At 52.3% G+C, this 19,205-nt stretch overlaps 1 protein-coding gene across 2 annotated transcripts in view; it reads right to left on the bottom strand.

Moving 5' to 3' along the window:
- PRKCB (protein kinase C beta) overlaps positions 1-12,136 on the bottom strand; it is a 104,438-nt gene extending 92,302 nt beyond the window's left edge. The window contains exons 1-2 of one of the 2 annotated variants that reach the window (XM_082064800.1): positions 11,822-12,136; positions 11,563-11,594 (exon numbers count right to left, since the gene is read on the bottom strand). In XM_082064800.1, coding sequence (XP_081920926.1) covers positions 11,563-11,594; positions 11,822-11,991 — 202 coding nt within the window. In that variant the 5' untranslated portion in view covers positions 11,992-12,136. The remainder of the gene's footprint in view (positions 1-11,562; positions 11,595-11,821) is intronic. The other variant, XM_082064799.1, reaches the window with a different exon arrangement.
- Between the last annotated feature and the right edge of the window lie 7,069 nt (positions 12,137-19,205).

Below are 19,205 nucleotides of genomic sequence, written 5' to 3'. Positions count from 1 at the left end.
GAACTTTGTCTTCTGAAGCGTGGCACACTGAGGCCAAAACAGCTGGAGATTTCCAAAATGCATCTGGGAAAGGAACAGCAACCGCTTGCAGCCAAGTCTTAGATCAAAGACAAACAATCCTCCAGCACGCAGAGCAGAGTGATCCGGGCAGGAATGCCCAGCAAGCTGAGGAGCTGCTCTCCAGCAAAACCAGCCCCAGGTTCTTGGCAGCCCAGCCAAGCATTGGGTCCCAGGGACCCACAGTCGTGCCGCTCTCCTGAGGACAAACAGCACATTGCTGGAGAGACAGACGCTTCTGCCACACAGACACCCCAGTGCCAGAGCCTTCAGACACCCACCCTGAGAAAGCCAGTGCCGGCATCTGCTGGACAGCACAGAGCCTGGAGCCACAGCCAGGCCAAGGCTGCAGAGGCTGGTTTTCTTTTCATACCAGCGATGCTGAACATCACCTTGTGCAAGGTGGCAACACAGGCAGAAACAAAAAAAAGTTCCCAGAATGTATTTCAAAGTGCTTTATTTTCAAGTAGCAGCAGAGCTGAGATTCAGAAGACATGGTGCAAAGCTGCCTACCCCAGTACATGTCACCTGAGCATTCAGGTCAACAGAGGGACTGTTGTTAGAGGGGAAAAAAAAAGCCTTTTAGGTATATAATAAAGGAGAATTTAATTCTGCTTCAAGGTTGAGAGAAGCAAGCCATTTGTCATGCAGTATTTGATGACAGTGCTTGTCCACAGCCCAGACAAGCATTCGCTTCCCTTACAGCAGAGCGAGAGAAGCGAACAAAGGAATTCAAACTCCAATCTGCTTGGCACCAAGACAGATACTCATTCAGTTTCAGGGAAGGAAGAAATTTGAACTACAGTTTGAAGTTATTTTAGAAAAATTCTCTACAAGGGTTTAGTCCTCAACCAAAATGCAAATTGCTATCACGGCTTCCTAAGCAAATGAGCTATTGTTACATTTTTTCCAGTCCAGCAGCATCTTGCTCTGAAGATCTAATAGCAGCCCTACTGAGCAGCGGCTAATTAAAGCCTTTCCTCCTGCCAAAACCCCAGATTCAGATCCTCTAAATGACCCAGTAAGTGAGACTTTTTCCACCTCAGAAGCCCTGGGAGACTCTAGGTCAGGAGCTCTGCTCTCGCCACCACCGCGGCTGCCGTGTCCTTCCCACTGATGGTGTCCAGGGCAGAGGGGACAGGGATGGTACCAGCTCCTCTCCCACTGCTCCTGGCCACGCAGTGCAAGAGCATCTATCTCCCCAGCCAGCATCCCACCTTCTGCACAAGGTCTGGCTTCCAGCAATGGGTGACACAATGGCAGAAGGCTTCTGGGACAGACCTGCCAGCCTCCCAAGAGGACAAGCCCCCAGGACAGAAGTGTGTAGATACGGATGGCTGGGGCAGGGAGAACCCTCAGAAGCCAGTCCCAAAATCAGCTTCTTGGCTGCCACCAAGGTCACTTTGTTTCACCCAGGAGAATAACTCGCTGTTACAGACCTAAAAGCCTCATTTCCAGAAGACTGCGGCCCTGAGGCATCTCTCTGTCAAAGACAAATGAATCAGACAAATTTGGAAGTTAATGGACTGAGCCATTGGAGACAGTCCTGAGACGCAGGATGTGAATTAGTGTGGTTTTACAGCCATTTCTGGAACAGAAAGCAGCAGAATCTCCCGTGATGTGCTGGGGGGACAGGTGGGCAGCAGAAATGTCGGCTTGGCCCTGCTGTCCCCTTGCTCGCAGGGATGTCCCCTCTTAGCAGCTCTGCCACCCTCAGGAGTGCTCTCCATGGCAGTTATAGCTGTTCCGTGAGAGGCACTTCACTCTGATCAGACCCCCAAAAAGCAAGTAATAAAACTCTTCCAAAACCGAGTGAATCCTGGGATGTTGATAACCCCTCTGTAAAGGCTGTTTTCCTAAAGAAGCCCATACGAAGGCTGAAGCAGGCAACAAAAAACAAAGCCTGTACCAAAGCTAATCTCCATCCTGACAACATCGCAAAGGCTGCTCCACAGCAAAAATGGTGTCAGGCTCTGGGGAGCCTATAAATACCCATTTGGGGGATTACTTCAAGCTGTGCGTAAGACTTCTGCTCCTTCATGGGGAAGATGCATCTGTCTCACAGCCCAGGACATGGGTTGCACCGTTTTTCTCACCCAGGCAATCTTTCTCCTCTTGGCTACTGTAGGTTAATGGCAAGTTAGGGAGCATTTCCAAATATTTTTCCTAAACCAAGCTAAAGTTGAAGTATTTAGTGTAATGAATGCAAAGAAAGAAAAAACCTAAAAACAAATTACTCAGCTTCTTAGGGTAGGCACAGCATTAACAATCTTGACAAGCACCATCATTTTGCTTACAAGGCAAGTGTTAATGGTCCTCGCCAAGTAAAACAGGGATGTAATGATCTCTGAATCAGTCTCTCTCCAAACCATTGCACTGATGAAGGCAACAGATCTGGAGACATGGTAAATAATGACTTTGCACTGCGTCAGGAGCTAATCCACTCAGTGATGCAAATTAAATTCGTGGGCCACTTCCCCCTCACTCCAGCTTCTTACTGATATTATAAAAGAATCTTCGTACTGACAACTCCTGACTTCATAGCTACGTCACTGAGCAAAGGTGCATCAAGCCATTCAAAAGAGCCAAGACGACTCTCACTCCTCTTCGCAACCTCACTTTCTCATTCTTCTGCTATAATTGGAAATCATGAAAATGCATTTGTTCATGTGCTAAGAGTGTCAACTATTAAATGTGCTTGCTGTTCAGACCATCAGAATAAAGGTATTTAACTGTTCTCTCCAAAGGTGAAGCTATTACTGTTGCATCCTTTCACATGGCAACAGGAGACGGGGAGGAATCTACTGGCACAATCGGCTAAAACACACCCGCGTCACAGCGGGAGGAAGAAGAGGAGCGGCTGAAGGCTGAGACTGAGGCATCAGCATCTTTTTTAGCTTCCCTGCTGCTGACTAAATATCAAATGTAGGAAGATCAGAACTACAGGAGACTGAAGTTTTTACATGATACCCAAGCGACAGCAGAGGCAGAAACGCCCCAAGCAGCCACAGCTCTGAGACCGGTGCTGTCCCCACCCCCTCAGCCACCCAATGGCTATGGCCCCGAGAGCTGGCATTGTCCCCAGCCCCCCGGCCACCCCACACGTCCCCACTGCAGCCATGGGCCCTGCTCCAGCCCAACCGCTCCCAGGAACTCTCTGCAGAGCCACTAATTTCCCCAACCATCCCCCCAAAAATATTCACCTGTTCCTTCTGCTTGGAGCTGGGAGGATTTCCTTGCTCAGAAGGTTGCTCTGGGGAGCGAGCACTCCCACCCAACAGGGAAAGTCTGCTGTACACCGACCCTCTGGAAGAAACACAGATGTAACCAGCTGCAAAAGAGCCAATTTAAGGTGAATCGTACCATAACGAGTCTCAGGTTTGCAAGCCCAGTAACTTGCATGTACTAGAGCCTACTGATATTGGGTCTTTCAGCAGGCATTGCCTGTCCAGCCAGGATTAGCAGTCAGTATATTCTCCTTGTCATATTCAACAAGATGGATAAATCTGGCACAAAAGCAAGACCAAATATGGAAGCAAATAATTTAAACCAATAAGATGCAACTCAAATGCACTAGATATTCAGCAATTAATGCACATCAGCTGGGGCAGGAAGACTTGTGCTCCTGTGCTAAACAAGTTGAATTCTGAAAGCAGGAGGTTGATGAGGTTACAGGTGTTCACCCCAAACACCTGCTGATTCAAGTATCACACTAGAACTGCCTTTTTTGGTATTATTATTCACATGATGGGAAGAACAAGACAGCTATAAACAGCTGGGGAAGTCAACCCAAATCCCTCAGCAGCAGACAGCTTGAGCAGAGCCGCCGTTCTGCCCCAGGCCGGCTCTGAGCCGCAGGGCTGGGCAGCCAGCACGCCTGGGCCCCTCACCCCGCGAGCACCCCCGCTCCCCAGCACAGCGCAGGGACCCCGGGCGTGCCGGAGAAGCAGCAAGGGAAGGAATCACGTCTTCATCTAACCAGCATTTATCAGCAGGTCCCAGCACAGCAGTGAGCGCCACAGCCCGCACTGCCCGGCCTTGGCCAGCTTCCAGAACCAGAGGCGCGTGGTAAACAAGAAGAGAAAGCCATGGCTTCCGGGAACCTCTTCTGAGGAAGATGGTGAGGAGTCCTATTCCAGTTTGCAAGGAGCATTAAGCTGCTGATGCCACAGCCACAGGGAGCCATCCTGAAGCGATTCCCAGGCTGCAGACCAGCAGACAGAGCCCACGGCCGCCAGCAGATGCTGAGCAGCAGGGGCAGCAGCAGCTTCATCTGGACGGTGATGCTGCAGAAGCAGAGCTGTCGCGTTCCATGAAATGCATTTCCCTTAACAGGGAACCAGGATCAGCTATTGGAAGTTATGGTGAGGACCAAATCACTGTGTGAAGTGGGACCCTGTAAGGACTCATCATGCTTTGCATATTAAATAATCCTGAACAGGAAAAAAAGGACTGCTGCTTGCAAGATGTTTTAATTTTACAGAATTCAGGTGGCCTACTCATAAGGACGACATTTTAATTTGTTTTATTCTTCCAATGGAGGCTGGTCTAAGCACAGGACAGATAAATCACTCACAGCTTAAGGTGATCACAACAGAGAGCACGGTGGTGCTGACACAAAACAGCCGTGAATGGCAGAGACCCCCATCCTTGCAGCACAGCCCACACCACCCCCAGCAGCACCATGGGGCCGTGCACCCCCAGTTCCTGCTGCGCCCCCAGGAAGCAAAGGGTTTTGCTCGCCCCCCTTCTCAGCAGCTGCAAACCCACAGGAGTGTTTCTCATGGGGCGGGAGCTGTTTTCGAGGCAACAGCTTCCAGCCACTGCTCTGAGCACAGCACTGGGGACGACTGGGACTGAACACAGAAAAGCCAGACCAGCGACCTCGGAACAGACCTTCCCATCCTGGTGATGCCAGCTGAGCACTCGGCCGCCTCTGCCCTCGCACAGCACCGGTGCAGCCCTGCTGGGAGCGCTGCCTTCCAGAGGAGCCACAGCACAGCTCCTGCTGGGAATCGCTGCTGCTTCCTACCGCACGTTTGGCTGCTACGGAGCACCACACAACCGGAGCTTTCTTCTTGTGTCCCCCACCCCTCCTGTGGCTTTTGTGGAAAAACTGACTTCCCCATAACGGCCGCTCCAGGCTGGCAGGACGGGGCCAGCCAGGGTCAGGTCTCTCCTGGTGAGAGCCCCTTCTGTGCTGGGACAATGGCCCCTGTGCTTGGGAGCACCCCCTAACACTCACCCCCATGGGGCTGAAAATCTTGGGGGAGATTTTCACCTTGATCCCTTGGGTCACTGTCTGGAGGACGACAGCAGTTACTGTGTCCATTTTACATCCCAGCTGGTACTATTGCCTCTCTGCGCCAAGGGACTCCTGGCCAAGGCACAGCGGCCACCAGCACCACCCCAGCCCTGGCTGCAGGGATGGTGGTGCTGGCTGGGAAGCAGCAGCCCATGGCAAAACCCAAGGGACAGCCCTTGTTTCCCATTGCACTCATGTCCCTGTTGAGACACAAGATCTGATCCAGGAGTCCTTGCAGGGGACCTGACCGAGCAGCACGGCGGCTCTGGTTCCACCAAGAGTTTCTGCTAAAACTCGAGGTATGGGACAACACCAGTGCAGGGGTTGAACAAGTTCTTGGTCGCACTTTGCTTCCTACAGCATCATTTGAAAAGCCTGGAGGGTCTCTGAGACACTAGACACTCTCTCCTCCCTGTTCCCCAGCTCTCAGGGACAGCGTGCACACCCCGCACATCACATCACTCACCGGCACACTGACCAGTATTTGTGCTGGCAACACACAAGGCAACACCACAACATGGCAACAGAAACCCAAGGATGCATCCCAGATCACTGCACAAGGACTCCTGCTTTTCTTTGTTTCTATTGCCTTTTTCAATGGGCTTGTTCCCAGCAAACTGTCACGGATTGCAGCTCTCGCACAACACAAGGAACACGCTGCCCAAAAGACCTACAGTTACCCCACTCTCCTGCAGGGAGCTTCTTACTCACCTTTTCTAAATGGCTCTAATTTGTGGACTTTCAGAATAATGATTCATGAAGCTGCACTAGAGGAATTAATGGCACAGCGTTGCAAACGCCCTCCGCCACCGCTCCGCGCTGTCCTTCATGCCGGAGCCTCCTCACACGCACAGAGGCGAGCAGCCCACGGGCAGAGCCTGGCAGCCCCGCAGCTCTGTTTGTGTTAACGTGCAGCACTAATCCTCTGCACAGCTGGCTTCTGCAGGAAAAATCCACCCAAACATTTCTCTTGGGCAAAATCCCATCCCACCCACCGCTACAAGCGTCCCTTCTCCTTCGAGTCAGAGCAGGGGATGGCACTTTAACACTGCCCTTCTGACTGCACACTTTTTAATGACGCATTCCAAGCAGTTCTGCCCTGAACCTACATTATGGGCACAGCTAGAAGTTAATTTCTTAGTCACTGTGATCATGCAGCTTATTTGCTGATAAATCAGAAGGGGGACCGGGTGGCACCGACAAGAGTCTCAAGCATGTTTAGATTCTTGCCTTTCCAAATGTGGTCAGAAGAACAAGGAGCCGTGCTTGCTGCTTGAGAGGGCAGAGCCCACCAGAGGCGCTTGTGCAGCTCCTCAAGCTTGAGTTTCTAGAGAAAACCCCATCAGTTAACAGAATTTGCACCAAGTTTTGAGAGCAGATTCAACCCCACCTCCTGTTTGGTACCAGATATCAAACCCTCAAGGTCTTGCTCTGTTTTGCAGCCCCAGCATGTGCTGCTGCGTCCGCCCACGACCGACTGGTTGTGCAAGGATGCTCCGCACACCTTCCAGGAGCCCATGTGCTGCAGGAATGTGCAGGATTACAAGCGCGTGAGCTAACAGACACACAGGAATGCCTGTGCTGTTTGCTGAGGAGTCTCCTTAGAGACAGCCCAGGCATTAAATTCCCCTGGAAGACTCAATACCCTCAGAATAATCACAGCAGAGGCTCATATACCAGGGTGGTTTAAACTCCGCAGTGGAGTCACAGATAACAGACACCAGTTAGATGTGATGTGAATGCTCCTGTCACCCCCAAAGCAGCTGGACCCCCTGGCCCAGCTCCAAAACCCTCTGCCCACCTTCCTGTTGCTGACGTTGGCTGGTTACAGACACCCAGGGAGGGAAGCAGACCACCTCGGTACCCAAGTCTGAGGTTATTTCAGGATGACAGCTATCTCAGGAGATAAAGAAAAATCTACCATGCTGACTGCAAAGGGGGAGGGAAAAGAGAAACCACTTCCACTGAGAAACTCAAGCGAACCCTTCTGCTCTATAAGGAGACACTAATGGGGCTTCACATATCGCATGATCCCTGCTGAACCTGACAGCCACGGACCCTGCACTGCAAGAGCTTCTGCAGGTCCAGGTTTCCTTCCACACCAGATCTCCCGCCGCGGCTGCTCTTCTGAACCGCAGGGATCTGGTGCAGGGAGGAGCTGGATCAGGGAAACCGGCTCAGGCTTAAGTCTAGTCTTTGAAGGAGACTTGATCCTTCCACTAAAACACAAAGGGGCACATCCTCCCATTTTCCCCGTCAACTCTGTTTTTATTCACAGTTCTGCAGAACCAAAGAGCACCTGGACCAGCCCGAGTTCCCCTTTCTGCCTGTCCCCGCTCCAGGCGCTGCCCCGGCAGCAACGTTGAGAATTGTATCACCACTACAAGGCGCACAAAAACCCTCCAAAATTATGTTTCCAATTTCTGCAGCATTATATAATTAGCATCATTTGTGTCGCAAATGTAATTGCAGTAACATTTTTAATTAGTCTATTTGAACACTAACATTTCTCCAGTGTGCATAATATGTTGACACGAAATTACTGGGTTTGAGGCAACTCTGAATGATTAGAGTTTGTTTTGCTTTTGTTTCTCACTTGCTTAACACAGTCAGTAAGAGCACGCGCGGGATGAAGTTAATGGCGACGACCCAGCGGCCGTCGCTGCAGCTCAGCCCCAGCAGACGGGTTTCGCTTCCGTCTGGAGGGCACGTGGGGAAGGAAGGGTGGGTTTGGAGGCAGATAGCAAGAGAGAAATAGTTGCTTGAAAGGTAAGGCCCGCCTGATATTTTCCAGCTGCTTAGTTTGGGTATCAAAGGTTGAACTGTGAAAACACACAACAAAACGAGAGAACTGGATTTGGAGGATGGGGAGAAGAAAACCTGGAAGAAGGAATTGTGTTTGGTATGAAGTTTGGAAAGAGAATAAATCTGAAGAGTATCTTTGCTTACTGAGTCATAACCATGGATAAGAACTAAACATTTTGCCCAGAAAAGTTACTGCCTGAGATCTAAGCATCCGTTACTAAATGATGCTTTCATTTTTTCCCCTTCTTAAGGCATCAAGATTCTTCTTTCCAAGATCTTTTCTGCTCACTCTATACATGTGAAAGCAGTAACAGCTGCAGGTTATTTTTTGCTCCAAAGTGAGAATCACGTTCCATGGCTCTTCACCTCTATGTGAGCACCTCCTCCCCAGCCCGAGCACACCCAGCCACTGCCACGCGGCTCCAGGTGAAACAAATCCAGGTCCCAGCGAGGTGCCCCCTCCCAAAACATCCAACACAACTGGTGCCCTGATCTGCAGAGGGACTGACAGCTGCTTGGGCAATAGCAGAAAGATGCCCCATGGATGTCAAGGAGGGCACATGAACAAAAAAGACAAAGAGAAAGCTGCCAGTTCCCAGAAGTGGCATATTCTGAGAATAAGACCAAGAGTTTCTCTCTCAACAGCTTTCAAACCAGTTCCCTTTCCTTTACCCACCCTCAAAGCACTCAAGTTACGAGAACCAAGAGCGCTCTATCCCAGCCGCATGTCATTCCTACCAAGAGAGCCTGCAGACAGAGATGCTGCTCTCTCCCTCCTCACGTATTCCCCGCTAATGGTATAGGAGAGATGGATCTTGAAACCCAGGAAGGGAGAACAGGTACATCCCTTGCTCTTTGTTATTCATGAGTTCACATGAGAGTTCACAGCCTCCCAGCTACACCAGACCATTAAAACAGGGCCAGAAAGCCCCTCTGTGCCACCTCCTGCTGCCCACACAGAAACCATTCTGGCTCTGGAGAAAGACCCAGGAAGCCTTCAGATGTACACAAGGATAAGAAGGAGATTGTATACAGGGATAAGAAGCAGATTAGCAAGCAATTAAGTGGCATTTGCGGTATCCATTAGTATTTCAAGCTATAAAGAGTTGCTTTCTGCTAGCTTCCTGCCAAAAGTCACAAGTAATGAGCTAATTAACAATCTAATTATTGCAAATGCCCTAGAAAGAAATCAGGGCACAGGTGAAAACCTACTTAAAGCAAGCACAGCAGTAGGAAACAGCTCAGGAATAAGCCAGGCCTGTGCCTTCACTACATTTCCAGCCATTCCCACTGAACAACAGGATCAAATAGTTGGGGAAGTTGTTGAATTAAAGCCACATTCAGTAAATGAAGCGCTAAACACTACAATGAAACCTTCCTGCAAGCCCTGCAGAGCTGAAGAAAAAGAAGCCCTAAACAAAAGCCAGCCCTGAGGTTTTTCCCTTCCAGTAAATAAAATGTATTTACCAAGTCCAACAGCACCCGCAGCAAAACGTGTGGGGCACAAACCACACCAGTGGTTTTTCCTGCAAAAATCCACAGAAGATCACTGATATTTAGGAAGGTATCCGAGGTAAAAATTGGTCTGTTCTACACACCACCATCTGCAAAATTTCCTGTTGCAATACAGTAATGCGGTTTTCATGTCTGTAATACCAGAATAACCTGGAAAGTGGTTTCTTAAGGCAGAAAGATGTGTTACAAACCAGTGAGGCACCTCTGGAGATGTCACTGAGCACAGCGTGCTACTGGGAAGCTACTGGTGTCACTGCAGCCTCACAAGGGCTCCAGGACAGGACTGCTCTGTTTAACAGCTGCTCTCCCCATCTGGAGGCCAATTGCTGTGCATTAGCAAGTCTGAGACCACCTCCATGAGCCCCATTTACTGACCTCCCACTGAAGGCTGATTTAATACTGATTTAAAACCTTTAAGGATAAAGCCCGAAGCAAGTGCACAATTACAATTTTGGACAATAGCTCCTAATGGCTGGAAGAGGGACTCGAAAAGGCTCAAATTATCTGTTACTGAATGCTATAGGTAGAACTGATCAAAGCACTAGAAATGACACAGAAGACCCTGCCCCACCAGCAGATGATCCCCACCAGCTTTTCTAGCACATTTCAAATTTCAGGGGCATTGTGTTTGCACAAATACGCCCAGCATGACCATAAGTGAAGCCAGAGAAATAACAGGTGGGTAAACCTGGGAAAATGCACAATACAAGAGACGAGCTGCACAAAAGTCTGAGTAACACAGCTTAACTGCCCATGTATGAAACCTCAGGTACCAGGGGAAGCTGTGACCTTGAGTAACACCACTAGCACATGTTTTTGTCTCCACATCTGCTTTCCTCTGCTTGCCGACACCAGCCCAGGCCTTTAGGTGGGGGTTTGGAAGGCAGATGCTTTTGGTATTTTGTAGTTATACTCCTAAGGCAAGTGTTAAGGATGAACAGCAGTGACATTCAGATTGGGCTACACTTTACACTGCTTGTACAAGTGTCTGCCGAGATGCTCCTGAGAGAATCCAAGACAAAGCCGTCCCACCTGCACCCACTGTGGCACCTCCAGGTTGGATCCAGTGCCACGCGGTCAGCTGGGGGGCTGCTCTCTGCTTCAGATACACAGGCTGCCAAGCCGAGCTGTCCTTGAGATATTAGAGCTATGCAGATGTTTAATTTGCAGGCAAAATACCTCAACTTGGGATTCAGCCACCCGCCAAGATAAAACTCTGCCCAAATATTCCTAAGAGCAAAATTTCACTGCCAGCACAGCCCTGTTTGAATCCCAAACCCAGCTTTAGCCTCTTACAGGTGTGACCCACACCATCACGGCCAGAATTAGCAGGCTAGCTGCAAGCAACCTGCAGCTAGCTAAAAGATCACCGAGCAACACAATAAAACCTGGCTAATTTATCTTCATTTCCTGGGGGAATATCACAAATCACTGAAGAGCCCCTCCCGAATCCAGGCATTATCAGAACAAAGAATTCTGGTTGTAGTAACGCAGAAGATATTACAGCATATTTTGTTATAAAGCCTCATTTTTCCCCAGCAACACAACTAAGCCATTCAAGTTCCTCCAGGCTGCACAGTTACAGCACTGGACTGCCAGCAAGCCAGCGCGCAGCCTGTTTGCCATTAAAACACACGTTTTCATGTAAAGCATGTTAAAAACAATAAACTTCCCTCTGCCTTTTCTGGGGGGATTTATCTGAAGTCTTGGGCGCTTATCTGTGGTAAGGAAACCCCACCGGCTTAAAAGCACCATGCACTTGCTCGGTAGCTGAAAAAAATGACTAAGCTGCTTCCCCGGCCTGGGCACGGCGGTTCCCGCGGGGATGCTGCTCCGGTACCTGCCTCCCCCTCCGGACGCCGCGGCAGCGCGACACTCACCTTGACACTGGAAGCCCTGCTTGCCGAAGCCCCTGCGGAAAGAGAGGCGGCGTGAGACACCGGCCGCGGAACGATCCTGCCGGGCGCCGCCGGCGGGAGAGGGGGCACCGGGGGGGAGGAGGGCAGGCGGGCCGGGAGGGGGTGCCCGGGGACGCAGACCCGCCGCATTGGGGTGCCGCCGGGCCGGGTCGTGTGTCCCGGAGCGGGTGAAAGGGGATCCCGGGGGTGGCGGTGCCGGGAACTCGGGGGGGCCGCTCACCAGATGAAGTCGGTGCAGTGGCTGCAGAAGGTGGGCTGCTTGAAGAACCGCGCCGTGAACTTGTGGTTCTTCACCTCGTGCACGTTCTTCTGCCGCAGGGCGCCCTTACGGGCGAAGCGCACCGGGCCCTCCTCGCCCTCGGGGCCCGGAGCCGCCGGCGGCTCGGCCATGCTGTGCGCGGGCTGCCGGCCGCCGGCTTGGCCCGGTCCGCTGTGGCTCGGCCCGGTTCGGCGCGGTCCGTCCGCTGCAGCTGCGGCCGGGGCTCGGCTGCGCGCGGAACCTCTGGCCGCAGCTGGCGGGAGGAACCGACACACGCCCGGCGCCGCCCCGCCCCCTCATCTACATAAGGATTCCGCCCCGCCCCCTCATCTGCATAAAGAGCCCCGCCCCTCCGCTCGCGCCGCTCGGCAACAGCCCCGCCCCTCTGCCTTTGCATGCTGATTTGCATAGCACCGGGAGGGGGGCGGGACCGAGAGATGCCCCACCCACGGGTCTCATTTGCATACAGCACCTGCATCCCCGCGCCGAGGCTGCCCCGGCGGGGAGGAGCGAGGGGACCAGCGACAGCGCGGGCAGCAGTGCGGGCAGCAGTGCGGGCAGCAGTGCGGGCAGCAGTGCGGGCAGCAGTGCGGGCAGCAGTGCGGGCAGCGGCCCCCACGCCAGCACCGCCGGGAGCGCCGCTCGCCCCAGGCCGACGCTAGGGCAGCGACACCGTCCTCTCCTCTTGTCACTGCTGTCCGGGCAGGCGGGGTGGGGGGATGAGGAGTCAGTGGGAGGTGAGTAACTGATAATAATGGTGGTAATAATAGCAGTTAAAAAAAAAAAAAAAAAAAGAAAAACAGGAAAAAAACCCCACAAACAAACAAAAAAACCCACCAGGGCAGTCCTGTCTTCAGGTCAGTCAGGAGGGCACCTGCACTGAACAGAAAATGCCCACTGCAGGGCTGGCACTGGGAATGATGTTTTTTCCCAAACTACCTGAGGAGTCTGAGGCTTCCCAATGTTAAGGCCAAAATTATTTTTCTCCACCCCAGTTTTCTGCACAGCACAGGTCAGCAGCAGCAGGAACTCAGAGGGATCCAGGCTGGAATGCCAGCTAGGGCAGGGGGTGACAGGACTCAGGGCAGCAGGAGCATGACCACCAGCAGCCCGGGCAGGGCCACCATCCTGGGACAGGACAGGGCTCACACACTGGCACAGGGGATGCAAAGCCAACCAGCTCAGAGATCCTCTCAGAATGATGGGCTTTTTTTAACTTACAGTTCCAATAATGACCTTTTTTTTACCCAGTTCACTGGAAACACCTCAGCTGACAAGCACGGAGGAGTTTTCAAACCACATTTGCCATTCAGCTTTCTTGCTGCCTGCTGGCATTCATGGACGCTGAAAATCGGATCTGTCAGCCTCCTCCTCCGACATCCAGGTCTCCCTTTGCCAGCCCAGTGCTGCATCGTGCCTGGCCTGGGAGCTGTGGAGATGAAAATGCAAAGCAAAACAGGAGACAACTTTAATTGAAACACTATCATGAAAATATTCCTGTGAACAACGAGTCTTTCTAAAATCTCAACTGTAGGATTTAATTCTGGCTCTGCAGCCACGTGATCATTTTCCTTCTGTGTCCCGAGACCATCCTGGCTCCACTGTGATCCAGCCCTCCATCCTACGAGCTCTTTCTCTGAAGAATGCCCCTCCAGCTCTATGGAATTAAACGCCCAGGAGACTTACCAGAAATAGGCCCAGAGCTGTTATTATACAGCTGCTTTAGAAGGTTCATTACAATAATAAAGCATAGCTGACCTGTCCTGCTGCTGTCGGCTTTCCATAAACAGACAGGCTTGTTACTAACACCCCGCACCATGGAATTTTAATGCTAAGAAGGAGAAATAAATTGCAGGCATCCCTCCTCGTGCTGTGCTTGTGTGGTGAGGAAATGAAGGGGAACCTTCCCGAGGCCCCCACTGCGTGCGGGGAGAGCGGGGGCCGGGGTGCGTGTTCCCCCGTCACCGTCCCCATCCCTGTGCCAGCCCATGCTGCGGGGTGGCTTCTGCCCGGGGGTGAGCCCCTATTCACTGCTGCTTTGCCCATAGAAATATGCGCAATGGAAATAACTCCTTCTGCGTGCGAAGGAATGAGAGTAATAATGAAAATAATAACGGGTCATTTTGATTCCTTTCCTGTGTACTTTCGCGAAGGAAAGTGGTGTATTACCCTAAGTGCATGCTGCACTTTACATGTAGCCATGCTAGGCTGAATTCTTCTCATTTTAATTGTAAACTCTGGGCTTTGCCTGTTTCTTCTTTGTTATTCTTTTACTGTATGTACCCATTTTCCAAATGCAGCCCGCATAGCTTCTGCATATGAAACCCAGCAGCAGCAGAAGCCACTGAGAATATGTCTTTAATTTCCCCTGTAAGTATTAAGAATCATACTGGTATTCATGCACAAGCTTTCTTCACTCTGCTGGGCCAAGAAGTACAAAAGCCAGGTACAGTTCCTGCTCTCAGGAGGTTGTTTTCTTTTTTCCTTATTTTACTGTTTTCATTATTTAGCATGCTCAGAGTCATCTCGTATTAAAGGCAGGATTTTCAAGACCATGCTGATTTTCATGGGAGCTGGGTATCCAGATCCCCTCAGCACTTTGAAATGTCAGGCTGAACATCCCAGCAGCTCCTTCCTTTAAGGAAACTGTTGTATTTATTAATGCAAGTAAAGTCCCCACAGGTGTGATGAGAGGACTGACAAACAACCAACTCTGAACCAGCACTCTCAGGGGAGCATAGTGTGCAGAGCTGAGGGGAAATCAGCCCAATTCATTCCTCTTTCCATAAAAGTGCAGGTTTTGTATCATATTTTCCCCTCCATAGGCTCCTGCCATCAGACAGTGCAGGGCACTGAAACCCAATGAGTGATAAGGGCAAATGGGGGCTCCTTTCCCTGTCTGCAGCTGCAGGACACGTCCCTGCAGCACAGCGCTGCAAATCCAGTTTGCTTTACCCTGCCAGGGCTGGGAGAGCAGCCCCTCAGTCCGGGAGACGCAGAGATAGCGAGTGCAGGAGCAGCTCCCATAGAGACGTGATTCACATCCTGAGGAAGGGACCTCATCCTCCCCCAGCAGCTGCTGAGCACACAGCAGAGCAGAGCCCGATGGGAGTCTGCAGGGTAGCGGCTGCAGGAGACAAGAAACACAAGCCCTTTCCAACAAAAGAACCTGAACCACAAACAACAAATGGCACGGGTTTGGGGCAGAAAGCTGCTGCAACACACAACCCGGTGTGTTGCATCAGCCGGCTCTAGCCCTGCAGCTTCACCCTGCGCTGGAGTGGGGAGACCCAGCCCCAAAGTCCAGCAAAGAGGCAGAATCCCAAAAGACATGGTAAATTCTCTGTTTCCTCAGCAAGCTCTGGCTCCACGGGTGCAGGAGCTGCCGTCCCGCCTCGCGTGGGAGCACTGGGAGCTCCTGGCAAGCTCTGCAGCCTCCAGCCCTCCATTGCTGTAGGGATGCTGCTCCCTTGGTGCCTACATGGGCTTTCTCTAAAGAATTCAAAGAAGCTGGAGAACAGATTTTTCTCTTTTTTTTCAGCATTTGTTTCTTAGGGATCTAAATCCGCCACAGGAAACAGGTGGAGGAAGAGTCAAACTCTAATTAAATATAAAGGTGTCTCAGCAGTGCCCAGTGGCCTCCGCCTCCGTTTGCGGATGCTGTCTCACCCCCCCCCCAGCATGCCGGGAGAGTCAAGGCAGGAACAGGGGATCCTGGAGCAAGGACAGGGTCCTGCTGTGCCCTCCCTGCGGGTGCAGCCAGGCAGAAATCGCTCCACGAACAGCAAGTCTAGCTCTGGTTCTTACACTGTGCATCTCTCTGTGCATCTCCCCGTGCATCTTCCCGTGCATCTTCCCGTGCATCTCCCCATGCCTCCTTGCAGCTCTGTGGAGCTCGGGTGAAGCTTTCTGGGGACACATGTGAGCACACTGGGAGCTCACAGGAGCAGAAGGTTGCATGCAGGATGGTGGCATCCCAGGGGTCTCCCAGGGCCTGGGGATGCCCACTTGGGCAGCAGCACTGCTCCTTTGGGTCCAGGAGATATGAGCTTTAAAAGCTTCCATTCCAAACGTCGTTTCCAGGGAAAGCCAGATTCCCCCACACCCCCATTCTCTTCTTTCTTAGGAGGAAACTGGGGACACTGTATTGGAGGGGGTGACAGGTAGCCCCCTCCCTGCAGTGGGACAACATCAGCCCTGCTGGTTTTTCCCTTTCTGCTTTCATGGTTTTTGCATGTTTCACATCCTCCGTGCAGGGAGGACAGAGTGAGGAAGAAAGATGCATTCATGTGAGGAGAGACCTGGTTACCCACCCACTGGAGGCAAGAGCGAACCTCACAGCCAGCCGCCCTGTGAAACAAGCAGCCCAAACATTAGTGCCTGGGTGTTCCAGAAACCACTGCCGGTGGCCAGCGACAGCTATTTGGCAGCCCCATTGCCCCCAAGGCTCACTATTTGGCAGCCCCATTGCCCCCCAAGGCTCACTATTTGGCAGCCCCATTGCCCCCTAAGGCTCACTATTTGGCAGCCCCATAGCCCCCCTAAGGCTCACTATTTGGCAGCCCCATTGGCCCCCAAGGCTCACTATTTGGCAGCCCCATAGCCCCCCAAGGCTCACTATTTGGCAGCCCCATAGCCCCCCAAGGCTCACTATTTGGCAGCCCCATAGCCCCCCAAGGCTCACTATTTGGCAGCCCCATAGCCCCCCAAGGCTCACTATTTGGCAGCCCCATAGCCCCCCAAGACTCACTATTTGGCAGCCCCATTACCCCCCAAGGCTCACTATTTGGCAGCCCCTAGACCCCCTAGGCTCACCGGAGGCAAGAGCGAACCTCACAGCCAGCCGCCCTGTGAAACAAGCAGCCCAAACATTAGTGCCTGGGTGTTCCAGAAACCACTGCCGGTGGCCAGCGACAGGACAGTGACAGGGAGAGCTGCAGAGGCACGGCCGGGTGGTGATGCTGAGCTTCAAGAGCCACTGCTGCAGTCTCAGATACGAAAAGCAGTTTTTTCCATTTACCTCCACCAACTTCTTTAGCAGCCTTGTTTTGATCTGGCAGTGCCAATGCCGAATAGCTGACTGCTCTGGGTCTGCGGGGATGTGCTGGAGAGGAATCCAACAGGGCTGTCACTGAGAGAATCGGGAGCGCTGCCCACCGTGGGGGAGCTGCCCGGGGCACCGCGGGCCCCAGCCTGGCAGAGCCCCTCTGCCCACCCAGCTCCAAACACAGGGAGCAAAGACACCTGGGTGTCCTGGGCAGGGGTGAGGAAACCCTGGGCAAAAATAGCAAAGAAACGTTATCCCTAACAGTTCCCAGAGCACAGGTTGTCGGGTTGGTAGAGACCTGAAATATGCTGACCCTCTGCATGGCCATCCTGGGATGGGGGGGATGAGCAAGAGATGGAGCTGTGATAAAAAACAGTAGTTAAACAGGGCTCCATCCACCCAGGGCAGAGCAGGCAGGACAGCATCTCCCCACACACCAGAGAACACGGTTTCCCGCAGAAGCAGAGCTCGTGCCCCGTTTCCAGGCTCCCAGCCGGCCTGTGCTCTCCTGCACCAGGAGTTTTGGGCCCAAGAGTGCAATGGAATGCAAGGATGTGGTCATACTAAGGGCAGCAGGGAGAGCCAAAAGAACGAGCCCATTCCTGGCTCAGCATGCAGACCTGCAGCTCCTGCTGTTCAGGGCTCATGGAAATGCAGTGCTGTTTTTCAGGCCCACCAACGTTTCTTCCATCCTTCTTCAAGGCAAAGCACGCTGCAGATGAACAAATGAGTAACCTGCGTCTTCCACTGCCCAATGGTGATACACCCTCCACTCGCCCTGGCAAGGGGCACCAAACCTGCCAAAATCTGCAGGAACTGAGTGCTCCAAACCTGCATGCATGGAGAGCTGAGTCCCACGTCAGGTACTTGCGTGGTTGGGCATGTCACAAACATGGTTAGGCTATTTAAATATTTCATATTCCTGTCTGCTGGCTTTTAAGAAGTACAAATTAATTCTGTTTCATGTACCCAGAAATGGCCCACATCAAACCGCCTCCCTGCACAGTTGCTTAAACAAAGTTAGTGGTGAAATCCTGGGGGTTTTGCTGCTTGTTTCCAAAACCATTTGATCAATAAGTGGCTTTCCTGTCCTACGACTCTAAGATAGGAAGCGGTCATTACTTCTCACTATTGATCCAAACCGCTGGGTATCTCCCACTGCCTTCCAAGCTGGGTTAGCACACCGCAGTGGGACGCAGTGTGGTGATGGCAGCCAGAGCGCCACCGCCACCTCTGCTTGTCACATCAGGTGCAAAGGGGAGCTCTGGGCTCAGGACAGCTGGGCAGCAACCTGCAGAGTTCAACACCAGGAGCCCTTCTGCAGCTTTACCACCATGTCCAGCCATGACATCGCGTGTCCACAGCTCGGTCACTGCTCTCCAGCCAAGTTCCGTCCAGCAGCACCATTGCAGGGGAGGGAGCTCCTGCTGGTGATGGCTCCAGGGCTCCATCAGCAGAGCTGCAGACAAGCTGGTCTGGTCTGTGCAGTGTGGAGCATCAGGGGACCTCATGGTACCACTCAGACCACAAACATTTAAAGTCAGACAAAGCTGGGGAGGAAAAGCAATGAAAAAAAAGCAATTGAACAAAGGGATCAACCTACCTGTTGATGAATTTCCAGAAGTATTTGAAAATGTTTCATTAAAAAAAAAATCCCCCAGAAAGACTTGCCGCTTTACTAATTTAGAAATCAAAAGAATTCGTGAATGGAAAACATTTGCATGAGGTTTTCACTCCTCTCTGACTAAATGACTGGTTTTGGACAGCAGTGCCTCAGCTGCTGCTGGGTTTCCTTTACCCCCAGGGCATCCCCTGGGTGGGGGGCTGCAGGGGCGCAGGTGCCAGGTTGCCCTGGGGTGTCCCCTGGGTCCCTGGTCCTGTCCCCACAGCCCCACACAGTGAAGGGCAGAGAGCTCAGCATGGCCGAGGAGGATGTTTCTGCTGTAGATCACAGCAGTTTGTTTTACTCCACAAACTATGCCGGTGATTTATCCCTCCCTTACACTTGCTCATCTGTGTTTGTTAGCCACATTGCACCAGTTGCCATCTGGAGGAAGCAGTAAATTGTCTTCTGGTTGTTCCCTCCAGAGTGCGGTTCCTCCAGCTCCTTCCTGCCCTGTCAGCTCTGCCATGCAGGACCCAGCGCTTGCCTGGGGCAAGGGCCACAGGGACCCAGAGCAATGGGCTGGGGACACAAGGCACCATGGAAGCTCCTGTGTGCAGGGGCTGTTTGTACACCAGGCCATGGCCAAGCCACCCACTGCTCCCAGCCCGGGAGCTGCTGGAGCGCTCAGGTGA

Source organism: Streptopelia decaocto (genome assembly GCF_964273445.1).
Source record: "Streptopelia decaocto genome assembly, chromosome: 13".
Lineage (NCBI taxonomy): Eukaryota > Metazoa > Chordata > Aves > Columbiformes > Columbidae > Streptopelia > Streptopelia decaocto.
Note: the sequence above shows the minus strand (reverse complement) of the source record. Positions and strands in the feature narration are given on the sequence as shown.